The following is a 20,189-nucleotide window of genomic DNA, read 5'->3' as shown; positions in this document are numbered from 1 at the left end:
TAAAATTAGCAGGAGCTAGCAGGCACTTGGGCTAGCTACAGCCCTGATCATGCTGATTAGGCCTACTCGCAAAATTATTCCCGTTGCGCCAGTTCACGTTCACAATATCGTTTGCGGCTGGGTTTTGAGATTAGGGAGTATGTGATTTATGAGACGTCTTTGAATTATGATACTGTCAGGTGACTGGGCACTGAAGAGTCTTTGATATCAGAGACGTCTTTGAATTAGCAGTGCCCCCGAACTGATGTTGGTTTGTTTGCCCTCCAAGTTATCACTTTGTGTTGAACATTGTATGTGGGCCTCACTGTAATAACATAAAGATCACTGCGAGTGCGATATGATTTGAAGAGGTCACTTCAGCCAGCCATGTGGATGAATTTTATGCATGAGCAATCACATCAATGACGTAGTAATGAATACCAGGTGGATGTCAGTTCATAAGAGCAATGTCGGGGATTATAGATCACAATTTTTCAATCGATGGGGAGAGATGGGGTCCCACCAGGTCCGACCGAGTCTCCTACACAGGTTACGCTCCCTGCGGAGGGGCGGAACCAAACTGGCTGATGTGGAGACTAAGCCAGTTTGCGTCGGTCTGATCATGGAGGTAGTAGAGAAGGAGAAAGCTCACACGAATTCTATTGTGCAATCATAATTGCCGCCCTTTGAGGTTTCCAGATCAACGTTTTGATTATGTAACGCGATTATCACTTGTAATCTTTTGTGTTGTATACATGCATCGTCGCACACTTGTGTGCGCTATAAATATGCTGAAACAGCATAAGTCATTCTAACTTGATGAAAATGATGCACATTATGCTTTACATCTCTTTCATTGGCTAGTTTAAAAGAGGGCTCAGGACGCGGTTTATTTTGAAACCTCGGGGGAGGAACAATTGTTAAAGTTTTGGGTAAACAAATAAAATCGAACCAACCCGGGCAGTACCGGGCAACACTGAGATACATCTCGTTTGATGGGAGAATTCCTCAACTTAACAATGCGCAATTTATTTTAATGAGATCCTCGTATTTTTGAAACAGTGGTTAAAACAATTTTACCCGTCCTAAAAATGTTGTGAACTGCACCATTCCATAATAAACTGTTTATAAACATTCTGGAACAACATGTTTCAACATATTAATCGTAAAAAATATCATTATATTAAATGAAATATTAATATTCAAGTTCAACAGCTAAGTAAATGTATGCGCATCCATAATACATGTTTTGCGCATACGTGATTTACTTGTTACTAAATATGAACCCCCCATGAGACGGAGTCATTCCACAAATTATCGGCGATGATTATTAGATCAAAGGTATATCTGTCTCTATTGTGTTTACAATAGGATTTACGTAATGAGCTTAACGCGAGCTCACTCCTTCTCTACTACCTTCATGGTCTGATACTCGTCTATCCTCGTCTTTGACCATGCGCAGATCTGGCTGGTCAGGAAGATATTTAATATCCCGAATTTATAATATGCCTACCAGTTCCACCGTATAACCGATTTGCTAGAGAATATTTGTTACCATGTTTAATAAATTCGTATTAATCGTATAATAAAATGTGGCCAAATGTATATTGTGTACATAATGTGTGGATCCACTCTTCTACGGACTTGGCTACTAAGCATGTCGGGAAGGATATGGCGGTATGCTGACCTGGGTCAATATGTTCTGGGCAGATGAGGTCCCACCAATTCAGCATCGAAGTGGTTACGTAATTCTCTTGGTTACCGGATCACGCTATTTTGATATCCTTCGAGTACCATATACTTTGTGTGGTGATTGTTTCGATCGTAGTTCAATACTCTGGCGCGTGATCCCGTTGGCATAGTAACCTTACGTAACTTCGATACTGAATTGCCTACGACCTTGTGTGCGATCATGTGTGACAGGCAATTCCCGATAATAATAGAGGTTCCCTGTGAATACCCTCTATAGTAGGCCCTGTACGACAAACAAGATTTTCTCTCTGAATTGGCCGTATTTTTACGTGTAAGAAAATCAATCGCATTATCATGTTCACTCTAACGTTAGTTTGGGCCCTATTTGACTCAATAATGGTATCGATTTACACAATGGATGGAAGTGACCCTATGGCCTCTACATTGGATTCACTACTATCGGGAGAACTGTTTATCGGGATAGGCCTATTTAATAGGTATTAGGTAAACATTCAGGAGGACATACTTCGAACTGGAAGTGAACTTGTATGTCAATACAAATAGCTACAAATCTTTATACAAACTGAAGTGCACAACAAACTGCATCACTGAAATCAGTAGTGTCATATACGGGTATACATAGATTATATTCAATATGATATTCGAAGATATTCTTGAGAAAATAGGTGTATTTGGTCGCTACCAGCAACGGCTCTACCTGGTAATATGCTTGCGGGGATTTTGCTCTGGAATGATCACTTTAATGCATGTATTCCTGGCCGGAGAAATGGATCACTGGTGTCAAACACCAGAACTAGACATTGTAAATTGCACTAAGTGGTCATTGGATAAAGACCAATGTATTGAAGCAAAGAGGTCTGTTGCCACACCACCAGCTAGGTCGGACAGTTCTTATGAATATGAAAATTGTAAGCGGTATAATCTGACGGGAATCGAACCATCGGATTGGTTTCCTGGATGGGTGACTTCTAACGTCACTAATGATACGTTGCAGTGTGATGCCGGATGGATTTATGATACTAGTCAGTTCAAGACGTCTATTGTCACTGATGTAAGTGCAGATTAGCAGTTCTCATACTTTTGTGTAATTCTCATCGCTTTGAAAGAATTCTCATTTTTAAATTTTTAAATTTCCACTAGTGGTTGTTGTTGTTTGTTTGATCAAAATAGATACTTATATAATATTGAATGGCTTTGAGTGTGATACAAGAATATATTGCACGAGATAGAAAAATATTGCACGAGTCGAAGACGAGTGCAATATTTTTTTATCGAGTGCAATATATTCTTGTATCACACGAAAATAAGACATTCAATATTATTATTATTATTTATATCAGGCTTTTGCTATGCGGTAAAATGACAATTTAAGCTTACCTAACCACCGGGTTAACCAATGTGTATTGTAATGTTTATAGCTTACCTCTTGACCTTCTTGTTTTCTGATCTTTACTCTCCAAAGAAAATTTCAGAATAATTATATATATGTTTATTTGTAGATGTGGAGTATAGGCCTATTGGAATATATTGAGTTTGTGATTTTACTTGTTTATACAGTACGAAATCTCCTGTGAGCCGTCACTGTGTCTGTATAATTGTTGTGCTGTTGTATCATGACGCGTTGTGCTGACACCATGATAACGCGCGACGCGTACGCGATACGCGTACAATATTAAAAAAATATTGTATTGCATCCGGGTATTTTGCAAATATTGTACAATATACAGTTTTATTGTATCGATAAAAAGCCTGATATAAATAATAATATTAATTATTGACGTGGTGGTGTTTTTTTTTCCAGTTTGATCTAGTGTGTGCTAAGAAATCCCTACCTGATTTAGCACAGTCGATGTATTTTGTTGGAGTCCTCTTTTCATCCACATTTGTTGGTGCATTTTCAGACAAGTAAGTTTAAACAACTTTTATTTCTGTTAGAATCTTTTAAGAATCCCTTAAAACCCTTATTCTATTTGTAACTTCTTTGTCATCGCGCATAGTTTGTTTTGTTTGTGTATCGTCACTTTCTCTATTTCAACATTGCCGCTATTTACATATTCCGATATAATTTTAACACATTGTAATACAAAACAAATATTGGCCAATATGATTTTACCCAATGCTAAACAAAATACATACATCCAGCGTTCGATTAAAAACCTCGCATCGAGGTTTTCCAAAGTTTAAAAATAACGGTTAGTTAATGAAAAAAGAAGAAGTGAAATTTAGCAACGCGACAAGGTTTATTTGCCCGTAAGAGAGTTCTATTGTATTCGCTATTGTATCCGCTATTGTATTCTATTCATAAAAACTACTGCAAGAATCGCGGCACACACAGTTATTGCTGGTCTCTACCGCCGGCGTTTCGCATTTATTAAAATTCAAAATGATCGGATACTCTTACAATTATAGACTTATACCCGATTTTTATATAATATTAACAAATTTATTTACTCACTGCACGCAAGAAGCATATTGGAAAGGCTAGCATCGAGCGATGGCAATAGCGGCGGTAGATGCAAGTATGAACAACATCATTCAAGCGTTTAATCCCTTACAATCTTTAGGTCCGAGAAATGTGAAAGTTTGTGAATGATGTTCTCTATACGTCAGTGTAGAATCATCGTATGCAATTTCAACCGCAGTAGGCATATCATGACACAATAATCCATTAAATACAGCTAATTACTCGGACTAGAATCCAGAACCCACAGTCTTTTGATAGTTGGTGGTTGTGTAAATATTTTCTTAACACTATAAAAAGACAGCTTTATACTATACATCTTCTCTTGCAAACTGGAATGTGTATGTGGAGAATTGTAATTTTAATATCCGATGCTAAGGAAACAAGCAGGTATGACTATAATATTAATCAAAATCAAGAATAATATCAAACAAATCCTCCTACTCTCTCAGTACACTCGATTTAGGCCTGCATTATGATTATAGGCCTACGGTAAAAATACTTAAATAAGTTGAGCTAAACAAGAAACCTGTCGTGTTTGGCTGATCCTTACTGGATGAAGGTCATATAGAGGCCCTGCATGCTTTTATCGATTGGCTCCAAAAAAAGGATTTGAACCGGTATCCTTCACTAAATCATAGTGCAGTGTAGTCATTTCAATCAAATGTTGTCATCAACCTATTTGATCGTAGTGCATTTGTTATGTGTACGAGCGTATAGTGGGAGCAGATGTGCGGTACTTTACGGTATAATTTCTATCCGGTCAGAAATTATCCGGATACTTGGCCACTATAAACACTTGCAATAGTATATATGTAGGGTAGATCGATATCCTTCTCAACCGAAGGATATTGTATTTGCACTATAAACACACCAGTATAAATTGTGTGCGGTATTACCGGAAGTAGGAGCTTCTTCATGATGGGTAGAAACTAGTATTTTGATAAGTAAAATAGCTGGATAAGGTATGTAGCTGGTTGGGGTGGTTACGGGTCGTTAAAACCGCTAACCGCGAAATGAGGATATCAAACTAAATTAGTTTACCCCGCAGGGCTTCAAAGATCCACTAACCGCGAAATATGGATATCCAACTAGTTTGCCCCGTATGGCTACAAAGAATCACTAACCGCGCAATGTGGATATCCAACTGTTTTGCCCCGCAGGGCCATAAAGAACCACTAACCGTGGATATCAAACTTTAAAAAGCATCAATATCTACCAATAACCGTTTCAAAACGTAAAAAGGGCCAAAGTTTTTGAAAAAAATTGTGAAGCTTTTCACCCTTTTCTAAACTTGGTCCCATTTATCACACTAACCGCGAAATGTGGATATCAAACTAGTTTGCCCCACAGGGCTTCAAAATATCACTAACCGTGATATATGGATATCCAACTAGTTTGCCCCGCAGGGCTACAAAGAACCACTAACCGCGCAATATGGATATCCAACTCAAAAAAAGTATCAATATCTACCAAAAAACGTAAAAAGGGCCAAAGTTTAAAAATCTTTCCTGTGTGGCTTTTCACCCTTTTTTAAACTTGGTCCCATTTATGAAAGTTTCTAAAGACCCATACAGAGTCATCTATAGTTGTTGGTTTTCTTAGTTGTCAGTGTTTATTTCGTAGAGTAAATGAATTAATGTTCGTGCGTGATTGAATTATTTCCGTATAGACGTTTTAATGTATTTTGATTTTTAAAAAAGTAGCAAATACTCACTTTCTTACATTTTTCATCGTCATGTTGGTTTCTGCGCCTTATGTATAGATGTAGGGTCTATATGCAGCAGGTTGACAGACAGTCGATTTGCTAAGTATAATACTCCACTACTCTTTATATAAACACACAATATAATAAAATATAAACCTATAATGTTTTTGATAATTGGCCTACACACATCGACATAGCCTAAGTCATATTGTGCCGCTTTCGAACAGTCTCAAAACTATTGCATGGAAAAATTATGACCCGTTCTTCATGTTAAATGGGACCAAGTTTAAAAAAGGGTGAAAAGCCACACAGGAAAGATTTTTTAAACTTTGGCCCCTTTTTACGTTTTAAAACGTTTTTTTGGTAGATTTACTTTGTGTAGCAGATCCAAAGGCTTGTATAACAAGTATTGTTTAGAATGTAATGTATGCTAATAGTATAAGAACATTAAATGTTTTCACTATAATATGTTACACAAATCTTTTAAGGTAAACCAAACCCTGCAGATATCATATTTAAGTAAGCATTACCGCCTATTAATTGATCAATACCAATTCAACAGTGGCGTATAGCTAGGAGTTGTAGTGCTCAAAGGCTAGGATACAGAATGACCTCCCCCCCCACACATTCCTGAAACAATTGAGGGCGGAGCTGTCACAATTTTGTATAAATACGACGAATTTGGATATGATCGTGTTGGATTTCAATCTTTTAAAAACGGTATTATTGCAAAGGATATTCATGCACGTTGAAATGACTTTCACCGCCCAGGGCATTATACACTCCCTTGTCCCCATCTACGCCACTGCACTTCAAATGACATTTCCCCACACTACTTGTTAAGCAATATAGAAGTCCACGGTTCAACCATCTCTGTATTGCACCACTGATTGTTCTTTCAAACTCTTACTTACATCACCCATGAAGTATACATTTATTAATTATTATTATCAATAGTAATAATTTGTTTGCATTCTCATTATTTTGTGCAGATTTGGACGATACAAGGTATTTCTCTTTCTCATTACAACTGGAGCCTTTATCATCTGTATGACCGGGTTATCGAATAGTTATGCCATGTTCATCATTATCCGTGCACTAACGGGTGTCACCTTTTTTAGTTCAAATGTTGTTGGGTTTACACTAAGTAAGTTTACGTAATTATATAAAAATGCTCATCATAAATTCGATAACTATGATGCAATATCTCACTAACTTAAAACGATATTGTAATGGCTGAATTCCATCATCATCATCAACAACAACAATATCATCATGATTATTATGGTCATCATCATCACCATCATCATCACCATCATCATCATCATCATCATCATCATCATCATCATCATCATCATCATCATCATCATCATCATCATCATCATCATCATCATCGTCATCATCATTATTATTATTATTATTATCACCATCATCATTATCATCATCATCATAATCATCATTCATCAAAGTTTTTGGCTTTATTTCAAGTACGTGAAAATACTCTTCGGATTTTGTTCTATTCATTTAAAATTGTGTTTTTCAGAGATAACTTAAAACCTCATTTTTGGTTTCAGTTTCAGAGATTGTAAGTCCAGCTTGGCGAACATTTGTTGGGAATATCCTCAACTTCTTTTGGTGTGCTGGTTATATGCTTGCTGCCGGTCTCGGATATTTCATAAGACAGTGGCGAATACTAAGCTTTGTTGTGTCGGCATTTCCCGTCCTCATGTGTCTGTTTATACCGTAAGCATGAACATCGTTGCTTTTGTTACAAAGTTAAAAAGTCTTAGACTAGATATTCAAAGGCTCTAAAGAGCTAAGCACGAAACGTAAAGGCAAACATTTATGTTTAAGGTGGTGAGATGTTGTGCATACTAGTGATGCACGTCCAAAATACACATAGCAGTATGGTAAACACCTGCTTTATCACAATGGCGCGTACCAACATTTTTACACATGGAATATATGTCCTCAATCTCCCACATAGGGAGGTGAGTTTAAAATGGGTTTTCCTGTATGGGCGACCCCTGCGGTTGGTTGACTTAAATGCTAACAGGAAAAATAATATCTGGAATTCCAGACCCAACCGCCGCAAAAAGTATGACATTCCACCGGAACACTATAGAGGGCAAACTAGAAAAAAGTCAAGAATTCCAAAAGTTAGGAGTAAAAAAAGTTCTGACGCGTTAGAGGAAAAGTCTGGAATTCTGACGAGTTGGGGAAGGCTGAAATTCCAACGCCCTCTATAGCTTTGGAGTATATGACTGTGAAGGAGTTTTTTTTTTTTTTTGGGGGAGTCTGGAATTCCAACCCAAAGTACATACAAAAAGAATATGGAATCCCAGTGCCCTCTATAGGGGGTGGTTGATTATTTTCTGCAACAGCATATTATGTCTTTAAATACCACTTTTGAACGTTCGTTATCCTAGCTTGCTGTCGGAATCACCACGCTGGTTGATCTCAAAAGGTCGTACGACTGAAGCACAAAAAGTCATTCGCAAGATTGCCAAAGTCAATAAGAAAAATGTGACAGACGAATTTTTCAACAATTTAGAACTGCATGAGCAAGAAGTAAGTTCTTAGGGAAATTACTCTGAGGCTAGGCACTATTACTCATAATACTGCCTTTGAAGTTAATGTTGAATTTGATCCTGTAATTTATAATTATTTTAATCAATTAGCATATCATCATTTGATAATAGATTATTATTGTTTAGTGTCATTAATTTGTTCAAGGTAAATGTAAAGGCAAATTATAAATATAAGTGTATCATTTTTAATGTTAAAACCAATTACATCAAAACAAGCGGTTGTTTGATGGTGTCATTTATTAGTTTTTCAAACAAAGCATCATGTACGAGCGTACAACCAAATTTTAGGCTTAAACAGCTAAAGGCAATATCATGCTAATGTACAGTATATAGATGCTTTAAGTCATTCTTTACTTTAATTTCCCTTCTTTTATAAAATGTGACCGTCCACGGCGAATGAGCCGTAAATTCCTCCCCGGTCAATTTTGTTTTATTTCGTGTTTAAAAATAAACATCATAAACTTAAAAATGGTATATCATTTGACTTCAAACGATATCCAGAAGCGGAGTTATGGTTAGTTAAACTTTGCTCCTTCAACAAAATTATAGCTTTTTTGGTTTCTATGTGTGTCTCTTTTTCCACATTGCTGGCAATAAATATCAAACAGTCATAATTGATGGTCATTTCCAAGTCAACGAGGTTTAAGAAGGTTCTCTCATTGTTAATTGTTGGTTATGCATACCTATACAAATAACCCACCACTTGAAAAGGATTTAGCAAAAGCAAACAAAGACCAGAGCTATTAAAAGTTCTATAGCCATCTAAGGTAGAAGCTTATTATCCACTTCAATAATAGGATTATTGATTGGTGTTGTGACTATCCAAATAAGACAGATGTCGCACCAGCTTACGTGACCGATGAATACGACCTTCGTACACATTTTACTCCATAACTCAGAATACAATTTACGGAATTTACGGCTCGTTTGTGCTGCCGGGTCACAAATTATTCACTTTTATAGCATTTTGTAAGCCTTTTCGGATATAAAATGTATCTAATAATGACAAACGTGGTGGCGCTATTTAGTTACTGGAAATTACTCTTTCAAGCTTTTAATACAAATAATTCCTTTTACTGTTTGATAAAATGTGTTTGTAAAATCTCGTTGTTGCTTGTGTCACCTATTCCAGCTGTTTTATTGCAGTATTAGTCACCTACACCTTGCAAATTAAGAAATATGATTTAGGATAAATAGCGCCATCTATAGTTTGCATTTAGTTAATAATAAAGCCATTTCTATATACATCAAACAACCGTGGGGAGGAGGGTGAAGCTTCATTTAAGGAGGTTAGAACAAATTTTTGAAAATACGTATAGCCAGGAATTTTTCAGATGTAAATGCGAAAAAAGAGGGCAAGGGGAGACAAGGCAAAATGAGCTAACAAGTACAAAAAGACCTAAAAATCTTAAATATCACAGAGGCCAGCATCTCAAGGTAGAGGGCAAGGGATAAGACTACTACCCAAGAATGAAGCTGCCCCATTGGCTGCACCAGTGGAATTGTACCTTAAAGTACGATAACCTTCATTCTTGCAGAAGCCGCAAGCAAAATCGGACAACCAACCGAGCGTTTTTGATTTATTTCGTTACCCATATCTTAGACTGAAAACTGTGACTTTATTATTTATCTGGTAAGTTAGTTACATTTTAGGTACTTTTTTTTTTGATACCTTTTGATATTCGGCATGAGATCCCTCAATATACATTGATGTAACCATGGTAATATGCTAGTTTCAGGCAAAATACTACCCGCATTGAAAGCAATGTGGTCGTGGGAGAGCGTTTATTTATTTGAATGCCATCAACGTAGCACTTGTACAGAGTCGAATGGCCGTGATAGTCCCTCTGTGATGTACATAAACATCCAGTTACACACTCGAAGACCGCTCCGCGGTTGTAAACCTTTAACGCACACCCTCGTGGGTCTATCTGGCACCAGGTGTATGATACCGCACACTAAGTTCTAATAATCGACTATACTAAAATAACCAGCGAAGTGTGGGGGTGTGTGTGTGGGGTGGTGCGCCTGAAAATGCTCACTTCGGGGACATTTTCGTGTGTTTAATCAAACAACCGGGGACATATGCCAACCGGGGACGTCCCCGGTTGTAGAGACTATACCACCTGCATCCCCTATGGCTAAAAAGCTTTAAAATGCAATAAAAAAACCGGGGACATAACACAGGTGTGGGGTCATGACCCCAAATGGTCAATTATTCCATCAAAAAATGTTTTGGAAATCGGCCATTTTGTCCCCAGTTTGTCGATTAAAAACACACAATGTGTCTGTCACGTCTGTCTGTCCGGCTATGCGTTTCGCCGTGCTGCGACGCATCGATCCGATATTTCGGATATGGATAGGTCACGGGAAAAGCATGTTGACCGGATGGGTTTGAAGGTTATCGGGGGTCATGGTCAAAATTTCAAACGTTGTCCGATCGGGCCCAAACTTGGTGGGTGGAATCTTTGATACGAGGGAATATATGCGCAAAAAAAATCGACGCCAACCGAGGTCAATGGTCATTAAGGGGTCAAATTTCAAACTTTGTCCGATTGGGCTCAAACTTGGTGGGTGTAATCCTTGATTCGAAGGAAATATATGCGTGAAATAAAATTGAGGTCAACCGAGGTCAAAGGTCATCACGGAGGGTTCAAATTTCAATTTTTGTCCGATCGGGCTCAAACTTGGTGCGTGGAATCCTGGATATGAGGAGAACAAAAATATAATTGAGGTCAAAGGTCATGCAGGGGCTACATTTAACTTTGTATAAAATAAAACTGAGGTTTTCCAAGGTCAAATGTCATCAAACAGAGGTCATCTAGGGTCAAAGGTCATCGGGGCCAAACAGCATTGCTATCATGCTGTCGGTGCTCTATCACTCAGTTGCTCTCACAGCTATCTCTCGGAGCTACGGGTGAACTAGTGTTTTCAAAAAATCGATCTAATCAAACAAGGGGGTCCCTTATTTTGGTACAAATGTTAATGAATAACGTCGCAAATTAGCACATGCGCATTACTAAAGTTGTCTATGCTGCACTGAGTCTTTTAAAGTTTGAAGTCACGTGATCAGTTACCACTGAGTTCCCCATTGTCGTAGCTGAGCTCTCGGCAGACGGCAGAAGCAATTGAATACATGAATCCAAACCCACCCAAGTCCATGGGAAGTGATTTTGAGAAAAAAAAAAATGTGTAATCATTTTAATTCCTTCAGTTAGATTTACCTGGTCAATATGGTAAGTTGTACGTGCAAATGGGTGGGTTAAACTGTATTAGGTATGACGATTAGCATTTCAGGGACTTCGTGGGGTTCATTTTAAATTCTGGACTTGGGTGGTTTTTTGAATCATATACAAAAACAATAATGTTGGAATGATATTACCACTAGTAAGATAATACAAAATAAAGCACACAGTTATATATAATGTTGATAAACATTCTGCCATGTAATATAAACCACACACTTTCCTTGATTAAACCCATTTTTTTCCAAAAGTCACTCTCCAGCAATGAAGATGTTACAAGTGGACTTTTATACATACTGGATTTCAATCAATGTATTACAAGACTCAAATCATGGACGTGGGTTGATTCTATCATACATGCTGTTTTTCACATGCTCAATAGACACAGAGGATGAATTTGAGTTGTTCTTTCAAACATATGACAGGCCTATGTATAGCACCACTTTCCCATGCTTAACTCAATTTGGCCAAAGTATGGACTTGGGTGGCTTTTGTATTCATATATTCAATTATTGAAATGTTTTTCTCTTTCCTTTATTATAAACCGAAACCGAAAACTTGAATTAAGCATTTCAGATTCCCTTTTAGTTTCGTAAGTAGATCGGTTAGAAGTCAGCTGATAAAAACAAATCCATATTTATTTTAATCTCATAAATAAATAGATACGGGATTATATTTTGTTCGAAATTAAATTATAATTATTGTAGTCTTTACTTCGTTGCTTTTAAGCGTAATCACACAAAGTCTGTTAACTTTCTTAATTCAACAGGTTCATAACAACCTTAGTATACTACGGGCTGTCGCTAAGTGCCGGTGATCTAGGCGTTGACTTTTACGTTTCGTTTTTCATATCCGGTGCAGTAGAAGTTCCCGCATATCTCTACGTTATGTTTGCATTAGATTGGTTCGGCAGAAAGCTCAACTTGTGCGGATCCTTAGTTCTTGGCGGCACAGCTTGCCTTATTACACTTTTGATTAGTAAGTTAACCTTGTTGAAATTGGATAATTAGTTGATGTTTTTTTGTTTGCCCTTGGGTTTGTTTCACAAACATAGCTCAAATCTACCAACTTGCGCTTTTTTTCTCATGTCGTGGTAGCATGTCGCAAAATAGCATGCTGGAAGATAAAAGCAAAGGAATGGAAGACCACTGACATTCAATAATGTGAGCATTAATTATTTTACTTGGGACCTCATGCTTACGCACAAATCAGTGAGTAATCTAACCATTAGGCCACACCCTCTCACACAAATTGATGCTAAAATATTCTGATGAATGGTTTGCTTGTTTGTTTGTTTTTGTTTTTGTTTTGTTTTGTTTTTATTATGTTTACCCTGAATATGTTCGGATCTCCAAAACCATGTTTATTATTATTATTATTATTATTATTATTTTTATTATTATTACAGAGGCTGGTGCGTGGAAGACCGTCGTTGCGATGATAGGGAAATTTGCCATCACAATCACGTTTGCCATCGTGTTCATTTTTACAACAGAGCAGTTCCCTACCGTAGTAAGGTAGGCCATTCGTATCGTGATTGTAATCAGACAAAAAGGACTTAAAGTTGCACCGTGCGAACGCTATGGAAAACCAGAAATATTGGTTTGTCACCCATGGAGATCAAAAAAGTGTATCTCCGGCGTTTATCGGCAAAGATGCCGATGTCGACCGAGCTTCAAGCTTGAGATTTTTGAACGTAGCACTTACAGTCATAATATGTATTTTGATCCACAGCGACGCCAACAATTTTTGCATGATTGTAGTGCTCAATGGTGTACAAAAATACCATGTGAAAGACTAAGCCTGAAGTGTTTTAATTACAATACAATTTAAGGTTTTATATTTAATATGGAGATCCCCGGTTTTATTTCGAGTTTACCGATCGAGTGATGGCACGTAATGCGTGATGGCATGTGCGTATATAGTACCCACAATTCCCATTTTCATAACACACATGGATTGCTTTCTCAAGATTTCGTCAAAAATACATGGATTGAGAACGTTACATTTCAGGACGGTAATAAGAAAAATATGATCTATCACATGATACCAAAAACTCACGCACAATAAGAAAAACCGAGAGGATGAGGCTGTTGATCGGGTAACGGACCTTTAATTCAAACCAAAATATTGTTGTGTAAAAATACTAGCATATCAAATTGGTTCCTTTCTAATTTTGTATTACATTGATCAGATTCAAATAAACATTTATGATAATCTCCTGTATATCATTCCTTTGTAGAAATGTTGGATTAGGTATGTGTTCAGCTTTAGGTCGTCTTGGCAGTGTTTCGGCACCGCTAATATTTATTATGAGTGAATTCTGGGAGCCATTACCATTTGTTGTGTTTGGCGTGTTGTCAATAGCTGGTGGCTTAGCGTCTTTACTTTTGCCAGAAACCAAAGGAAAGAATTTGCCCGAGACGATTGAGGAAGGGGAGCAATTTGGGAAGTAAGTACGACTTAAAATATACCTGTTGGTTACATATTTAACAATAAAAGAGGCAGTCGATTTTAGGCAGATGTACAAATTAAATTTGTATTTACAGATAATACACCAAATGTACTTGCACATCCTTCTGGGGAATCATAAAATGGTAAACACACTGAAAGTGAACGACTTCTGACTTTTCGCGGATCTCAAACTTGAAATGACCTACTAAAACTTTATCTCTCAATGGTTTCACCCACTCAGACTAGAAATACAATATCGCATTATACGCTTTATGCTAAATAAAAACCAAATTCAAAGTATAATTGTGACATGATCTGGTCCATGGGGGCCAAAGGCGGCAAATTTGAAACTGAGATAAAGGCAAAAATAAGGAGTAAAAAAATAAAAAACATAAGAAAATACACATCACAAAACCGTATTACTTCAGAACCAAGTATGCTAGACCTTTGGTGTTGTCAGTATATGATAGCCTAAGGTCACTACAAGGTAATAATTATATTAACTCAATTTTCAAAAATGCTTCCTTTGGCCCCCTTGGAGCAGATCGTGTCACAATTTACAAGAAGAGCTACCATTGGATCCATTCAGCATTACTTCACATGGCAGGAATGCCTATGTAGATTTGGTTCCTTAGCACAATCTGTCAAACCGAGAAATTATGATTTGTCAAAATCGTTTTAGAGAAGTATATATTAAATAGCAACACAACTTCACTCCAATAGGGCCAACTGGAGCCGAAGCAAATAATTACAAATGCAATTATTTGTGTCTGTTTCATTGACATATTACTCTAATTACATCTACAGAAAACCAATGTTATCAGACGACCAAGATGATGACAAAAATACCAGAGTTAATATACCAGAACCAGCAAACGGATCACATGGCAAGCTGCAAGCACCTGAAAGTATTAATGAAGCATATATACCGGAATAATCGAAAACAATTTGTATTTTGTACGTCTTAATCATTCTGTATGGCATTTTGAAAGTTCCATCCGGAACCGAGTACCTGGTCCGATCTGAGTACGAGCGTACCTGGAGACTCGCGCATTTTGTCCCGATGGTAATGCGTAAACACTCGCGTTTCTCATTCCTTCACTTGCTCGACATTCAACTGTTGATCAAATCAACACCAAAATACCGAATTACTTTTGACTTTCAATCAAGTTATGCTGGTATCATAATGTTATGCCGCATGCTGTTGAGCGTCGTGACGCGCATTGAAGACAAACGAACACAATATCAAGGGTTATCATTGGCTGATAGAAGCATACGAGTTAAGGCAGTAGAGTTGTGGATTACCGTGTCAAACAAGTAGAATGTGTTTTAAATCTGTTATAGTTTGAACGCATCAAATGAAGTAATCGCCATCAGAATCTTGAACACTTTAGACACATCCTGAACGCCAGTGTGGACCAGTCTGGAGTATTCTGTGAAAATCAGTGTGGATTCATGCATTATAACAAATATCCACAGAAATGAATTTGATCAATCTATTAAAGTAAGAGTAACCGTAAACAAAATAAATTATAGTATGATATGCCCAGGCACAACGTCTAGACATTGATCCACACGCCTCAGCACACTTTACGTGTTGTCACTGACCACTACGGCACCACATCATCCCACAAATCATGTAACAACCACTCAGGGACTTTGCTGCTTAGAAGCGCACACCCTAGACATTCCACACTTGACCATCGTAGCCAAAATCAGCCAGGATCAACTTCCCGAGTTACAACAAGTCAATTAGCAGTAAGTTCCTTGTTCAGGGGAATGTCAAGCTAACTTAATATTAAACAGGAGCGTACTAAACCACCACCAGGTTTTGAACTTGCAACCTCTCGCACTATAGTCGAACGCCTTATCGATTGAGCTAATTGTTTAATAAAAGTTTATTGCCCTTGAATATTTAATAAAAACATTTCCAGTGGCTCTTAAAAGAGCCGTTCAAGAGTACTGACAAAAATTGCTCTCAAACAGTAGCGTAGCTAGGTGTTGTGGCGCCCAGGGCTAAGGATACGTGATGGTGCCTCTCCCCACTTCCAAAAATTGCACAAATAGGGCCTATCACTCATAAATTTTGGTTATAATGAAGTTGAATATTGGTCTTAAATTGATCTATCAAATGATATTGTGCTGAAATTTGCGCGAAAAGGAGGGGCGCATAATCAATGCTGAATTGGTCAATTCGGTGCCCTCCTAAGGGTGCCGCTCAGGGCACGTACCCCTTTGACCCCCCCCTTCCCCGTCGCTACGCCACTGCTCTCAAAAACCATATTTGATCTTCAAATGTCCCTTTGTAGCAACATATTGTGAGAAAATTATTATTACCATTCCATAGAAAGTCAATAATCTGAACACATATAAATACAATAGAACATCCAATATGATACCAAGGCTCAATTGAAAAGCTTTGTGCTTAACAATTATCTGTAAATCACAAGAATTTCTTATGCGTAATATAACTAGCACTTGTATATATCAGCAGCGCTCTATTTTACTGAGATCTTTATATATCTGCTTCTGTAAATGGTAGGCTTTTACTTTTTCCCATATTTATCAAATGGGATCGTATCTAGCTTGTGAGCAAATTTGCTTTTAATTCCTTTTTGTATCTGTTATAGACGAAGTAAAGAAAGAAAACTCAAATTTAGTTTATGAGTTGGAACGGATTAAATCTCTGTACTGAGATTTAATTTTAAAAAAAGAAAAAAAAGGCATAATTAGAAATTTAACTGACCAATTGGTCAGCTAAGAGGGTATAAAGTGATGTAAACATTATTGGCAATATAACCAATATGAAATATCAAAACCAAAATAGCCTGATGTGCTTCGGCATGGGTCCGCCACCTCACGATGAAGTTTTAGCAATTAAGCCATTGTAACATTGGCGACAGGCCTGAGAAGAGAGATGATATGTTGGTATCAGGGGCCATGTTGAAGCTACAATTAAATTAAGCGACATTAATTGGTCGATAGATATAACATTACTAACATTTGTACATATTTGTGCTTTTCAGTTGGGCAATCTTTGAGCGAAATGATGTCGAATACAATACAATTAACATATAATTGTTTGCTGTTTAAGGTGTCAAAGAAGGGCTTCACAACATTGATACAAAAGCCGAATCCTGTCATCCAAAAGCTGCTACTCGATTTCAAAATTAAACACATTGTAGCACAATAAGGTGACGTATATCGTTGAGCTAGTCATGTGTATATTGCAAACCGTTTTTAGAACGTTCTAAAGAGGTTTTGGTTTGGTAAAAACATTTTTAAAAAATTCAAAAAAATTCAAGCGTTTTGAAACGTTCTGTATGAAAACACACTTCCAAATATATTTAATTGTTGTCGATTTGAAAATGTTATTGTAACATATTTCGCGCCACGATTTTTGCCGAATATTCTGTCATCACTTAAATAGCATTGTTAGAATAATTTTACAAAAGTAATTTTTTGAATGTTATATATATATAGTACAAACGTTTTCTAACCTCTATAACATTTATATAACCCGACATTAAAACATTTTAACAACTTTTTCTAAACGATTGCAAGTAATGTCGAAAATGTTTTGTGTATGCTTGGTTAGTCATCGATTCATATTTTTCTTCTAAATTAGCTGATTTTATTGCGTATTTATTTAAATTTAGATCTATATACAGAATGATCTATACCGGGAAAGATGGAATTTTTAGGTATGAAGGGCATGTTGAATGGTCATATTGTTTTGCATTTTAAGTTTTACATATATTTAGCTTTATCAGATTTTTTAGATTTTAAAAATGGGACGTTTTTAGTAGAAGTTATAGAAGATTGCGTAAAAATGGTGAATTCTAAGTTTTGACAACGCAACCTATTTTGAAAATCTGTAACATTACTAACCGTTCAGCACAAAGTTATTTGGAAAAAGTTATGCAGGTATTTTAGTTGTGCCCTGTTCATATTTCCACTAAATAGCCGATATCTATCTATTATTTATGACGTTACGAAGCAATCATTATATGGAATTAAGGATTTGTGGCCTAATCCCATTCTCTCTTTGGCGGTAGTTTTAAATATAGTTATTGTGGTGTGAGGTCCATGTCATTTGAAATGCTTGCAGAGATCGAACTGGTTGTGGTACAGAAAAGACGGCTCCTCAATTTACTGTACAGCAGCGTGGATTTCTTTCAAAAACTTACTGGTAAACCGGCAGCTATGTTGAGACGCAAAGAAGATTAATTAGACGATAGTGTATAACGTAAAGAAGTTTGACGAGCACGGAACTGTCAGGAATCGGCAGAGTGAAGCTTCAGGTGCTCGTAAGACTGTAAGAACTAGAGCGAACATTGCAGCTGTCCGGCAAGCTTTAAGGCGCAACCCCAACAGTAGTTGTCGTCGAAATGCTGTGCCAAACATCCCACGTTCTTCATTTAATCGTATCGTGCCATTTTTCAAAGGTATGCAAGTCGTTTTTCATCGATTTTACATTATTGCATGCCACGCCAAAACAAATAAAGGTAGCGTGCTGAAATTAACAGAATAAGTAGCAGACATGTCCAAAATTATAATGCTGGTATCAAAAATAGATACACTGCCCGTCTTTTATTTTTAGTTATTTTTGCAAACACGGTACAAATCATTCTGGGACACCCTGTATGAAAGCACGCAAAGTTTTCTGACTCAAATCGCTTTAAGTGCTGCATACTTGAACTCAATACTTCACTTTCCATTTTCTTAAAGGTGATCTTATAATCAGATCTTTTATTGTGTTTGTATTAGATTATAATTAGCTGCAATGGGAAAGAGTTATGACTAAGCTAGTTTAGAGCATTGTATGTTTCCGCAAAATGACGCGAGAAAAATGTAAATGTTTATTCAAGGCACAATTATATTTACGAGAGATAAGTTAGAGCGATCAAAATAAGTTAAGTTATGTAAATATGTCAGAGTTGTCATCAGTCAGTGACTAATGTTTGCTAGCTAAATTCTGCTGTGCAGAATTTCCTTTGTTGACGTAAACTTGTTAATAAATCTTTAGTCTTTCTCAATGGATTTTCAACAAAAGTGGAATTGTTCTCGTTTTGTATTTTGTCAGAATTACATGATGACTGTACCATTGTAATTTGTGTGACAGTTGGTCTTTGTTCTTATTGAGATTCAGTTTGTGATTAGAACAATACGCACAAATGACATCCATGTGAGGTATCGGTAAGAATTTCCAATCACCTGGATTGTAAAAAAATGAAAGTGAATCTCCTTGTGCGATTCATCAGATGCGCTCTATCGATTTTGATCACTCGACTACTTGTAGTTGTAGGAGTGATTTTGAATCTAAATACCCGAATCCGGAGTCACAACAGAGGTTGCGATTTCCAAACGCCGTGATTGTACGCCCGACCATCAATTCAATATCAATACTTGCGGGTCATATGTACAGATGTCCATTGAAATGCGTGTGAGATCGGAAGTATAAAAAAAGAGATTGTGATTTAATTTGCATCGAGTAACGCACGAATTGATAGTTCTGTACTGCGTCACGCGGTTTATGCAAGGCGAGTAATTTACCCCACGAAAATAAAGCAATGGTATACGCATGTAGCCTTCCTTAATCTACCGAAATATTTTTTTTCGTGATACTAATATTCGAAAAGCACTGAAATACAATAAATATATTGTAAGTTCCATGTTAATCCTGGTTTATAGTCATAATCAAAATCATACTGTATTGACGTACATCTGGACATAAGACAAGGTGACCACTAAATTTCGAGTTTGTCGCCCTCCTATAACAGACCAGCTTACCTGAAGGTATTGAAGTACTTTTGTTAATTATTTAAAACGTAATTGACTTAGTTTGCTATCAAGAGACCCCCGACTGAACACGGATGAGCACGGCATATTTAACCATCAATATTGTTAATGTTGCTGAATATTTGCAAAATTGATGATGTGAATTAAAGTTACTTTAACAAAGCTTAAGGTCACACGACCACTTACAACTCACTTTTAAAGAAAGAGAGCTAGGAAGGTTTAGATGTGTTGGGTAC

At 37.0% G+C, this 20,189-nt stretch overlaps 1 protein-coding gene across 1 annotated transcript in view; it reads left to right on the top strand.

Annotated features, from left to right (window-relative positions):
- Positions 1 to 2,119: 2,119 nt before the first annotated feature.
- Positions 2,120 to 20,189, top strand: part of LOC140136995 (organic cation transporter protein-like) — a 33,454-nt gene continuing 15,384 nt past the window's right edge. The window contains exons 1-9 of the mRNA XM_072158657.1: positions 2,120 to 2,743; positions 3,494 to 3,597; positions 6,854 to 7,008; positions 7,436 to 7,604; positions 8,291 to 8,432; positions 9,991 to 10,085; positions 12,467 to 12,675; positions 13,106 to 13,214; positions 13,940 to 14,149. Coding sequence (XP_072014758.1) covers positions 2,327 to 2,743; positions 3,494 to 3,597; positions 6,854 to 7,008; positions 7,436 to 7,604; positions 8,291 to 8,432; positions 9,991 to 10,085; positions 12,467 to 12,675; positions 13,106 to 13,214; positions 13,940 to 14,149 — 1,610 coding nt within the window. The 5' untranslated portion in view covers positions 2,120 to 2,326. The remainder of the gene's footprint in view (positions 2,744 to 3,493; positions 3,598 to 6,853; positions 7,009 to 7,435; positions 7,605 to 8,290; positions 8,433 to 9,990; positions 10,086 to 12,466; positions 12,676 to 13,105; positions 13,215 to 13,939; positions 14,150 to 20,189) is intronic.

This window comes from Amphiura filiformis, chromosome 17, assembly GCF_039555335.1.
Source record: "Amphiura filiformis chromosome 17, Afil_fr2py, whole genome shotgun sequence".
NCBI classification, from domain to species: domain Eukaryota; kingdom Metazoa; phylum Echinodermata; class Ophiuroidea; order Amphilepidida; family Amphiuridae; genus Amphiura; species Amphiura filiformis.
Note: the sequence above shows the minus strand (reverse complement) of the source record. Positions and strands in the feature narration are given on the sequence as shown.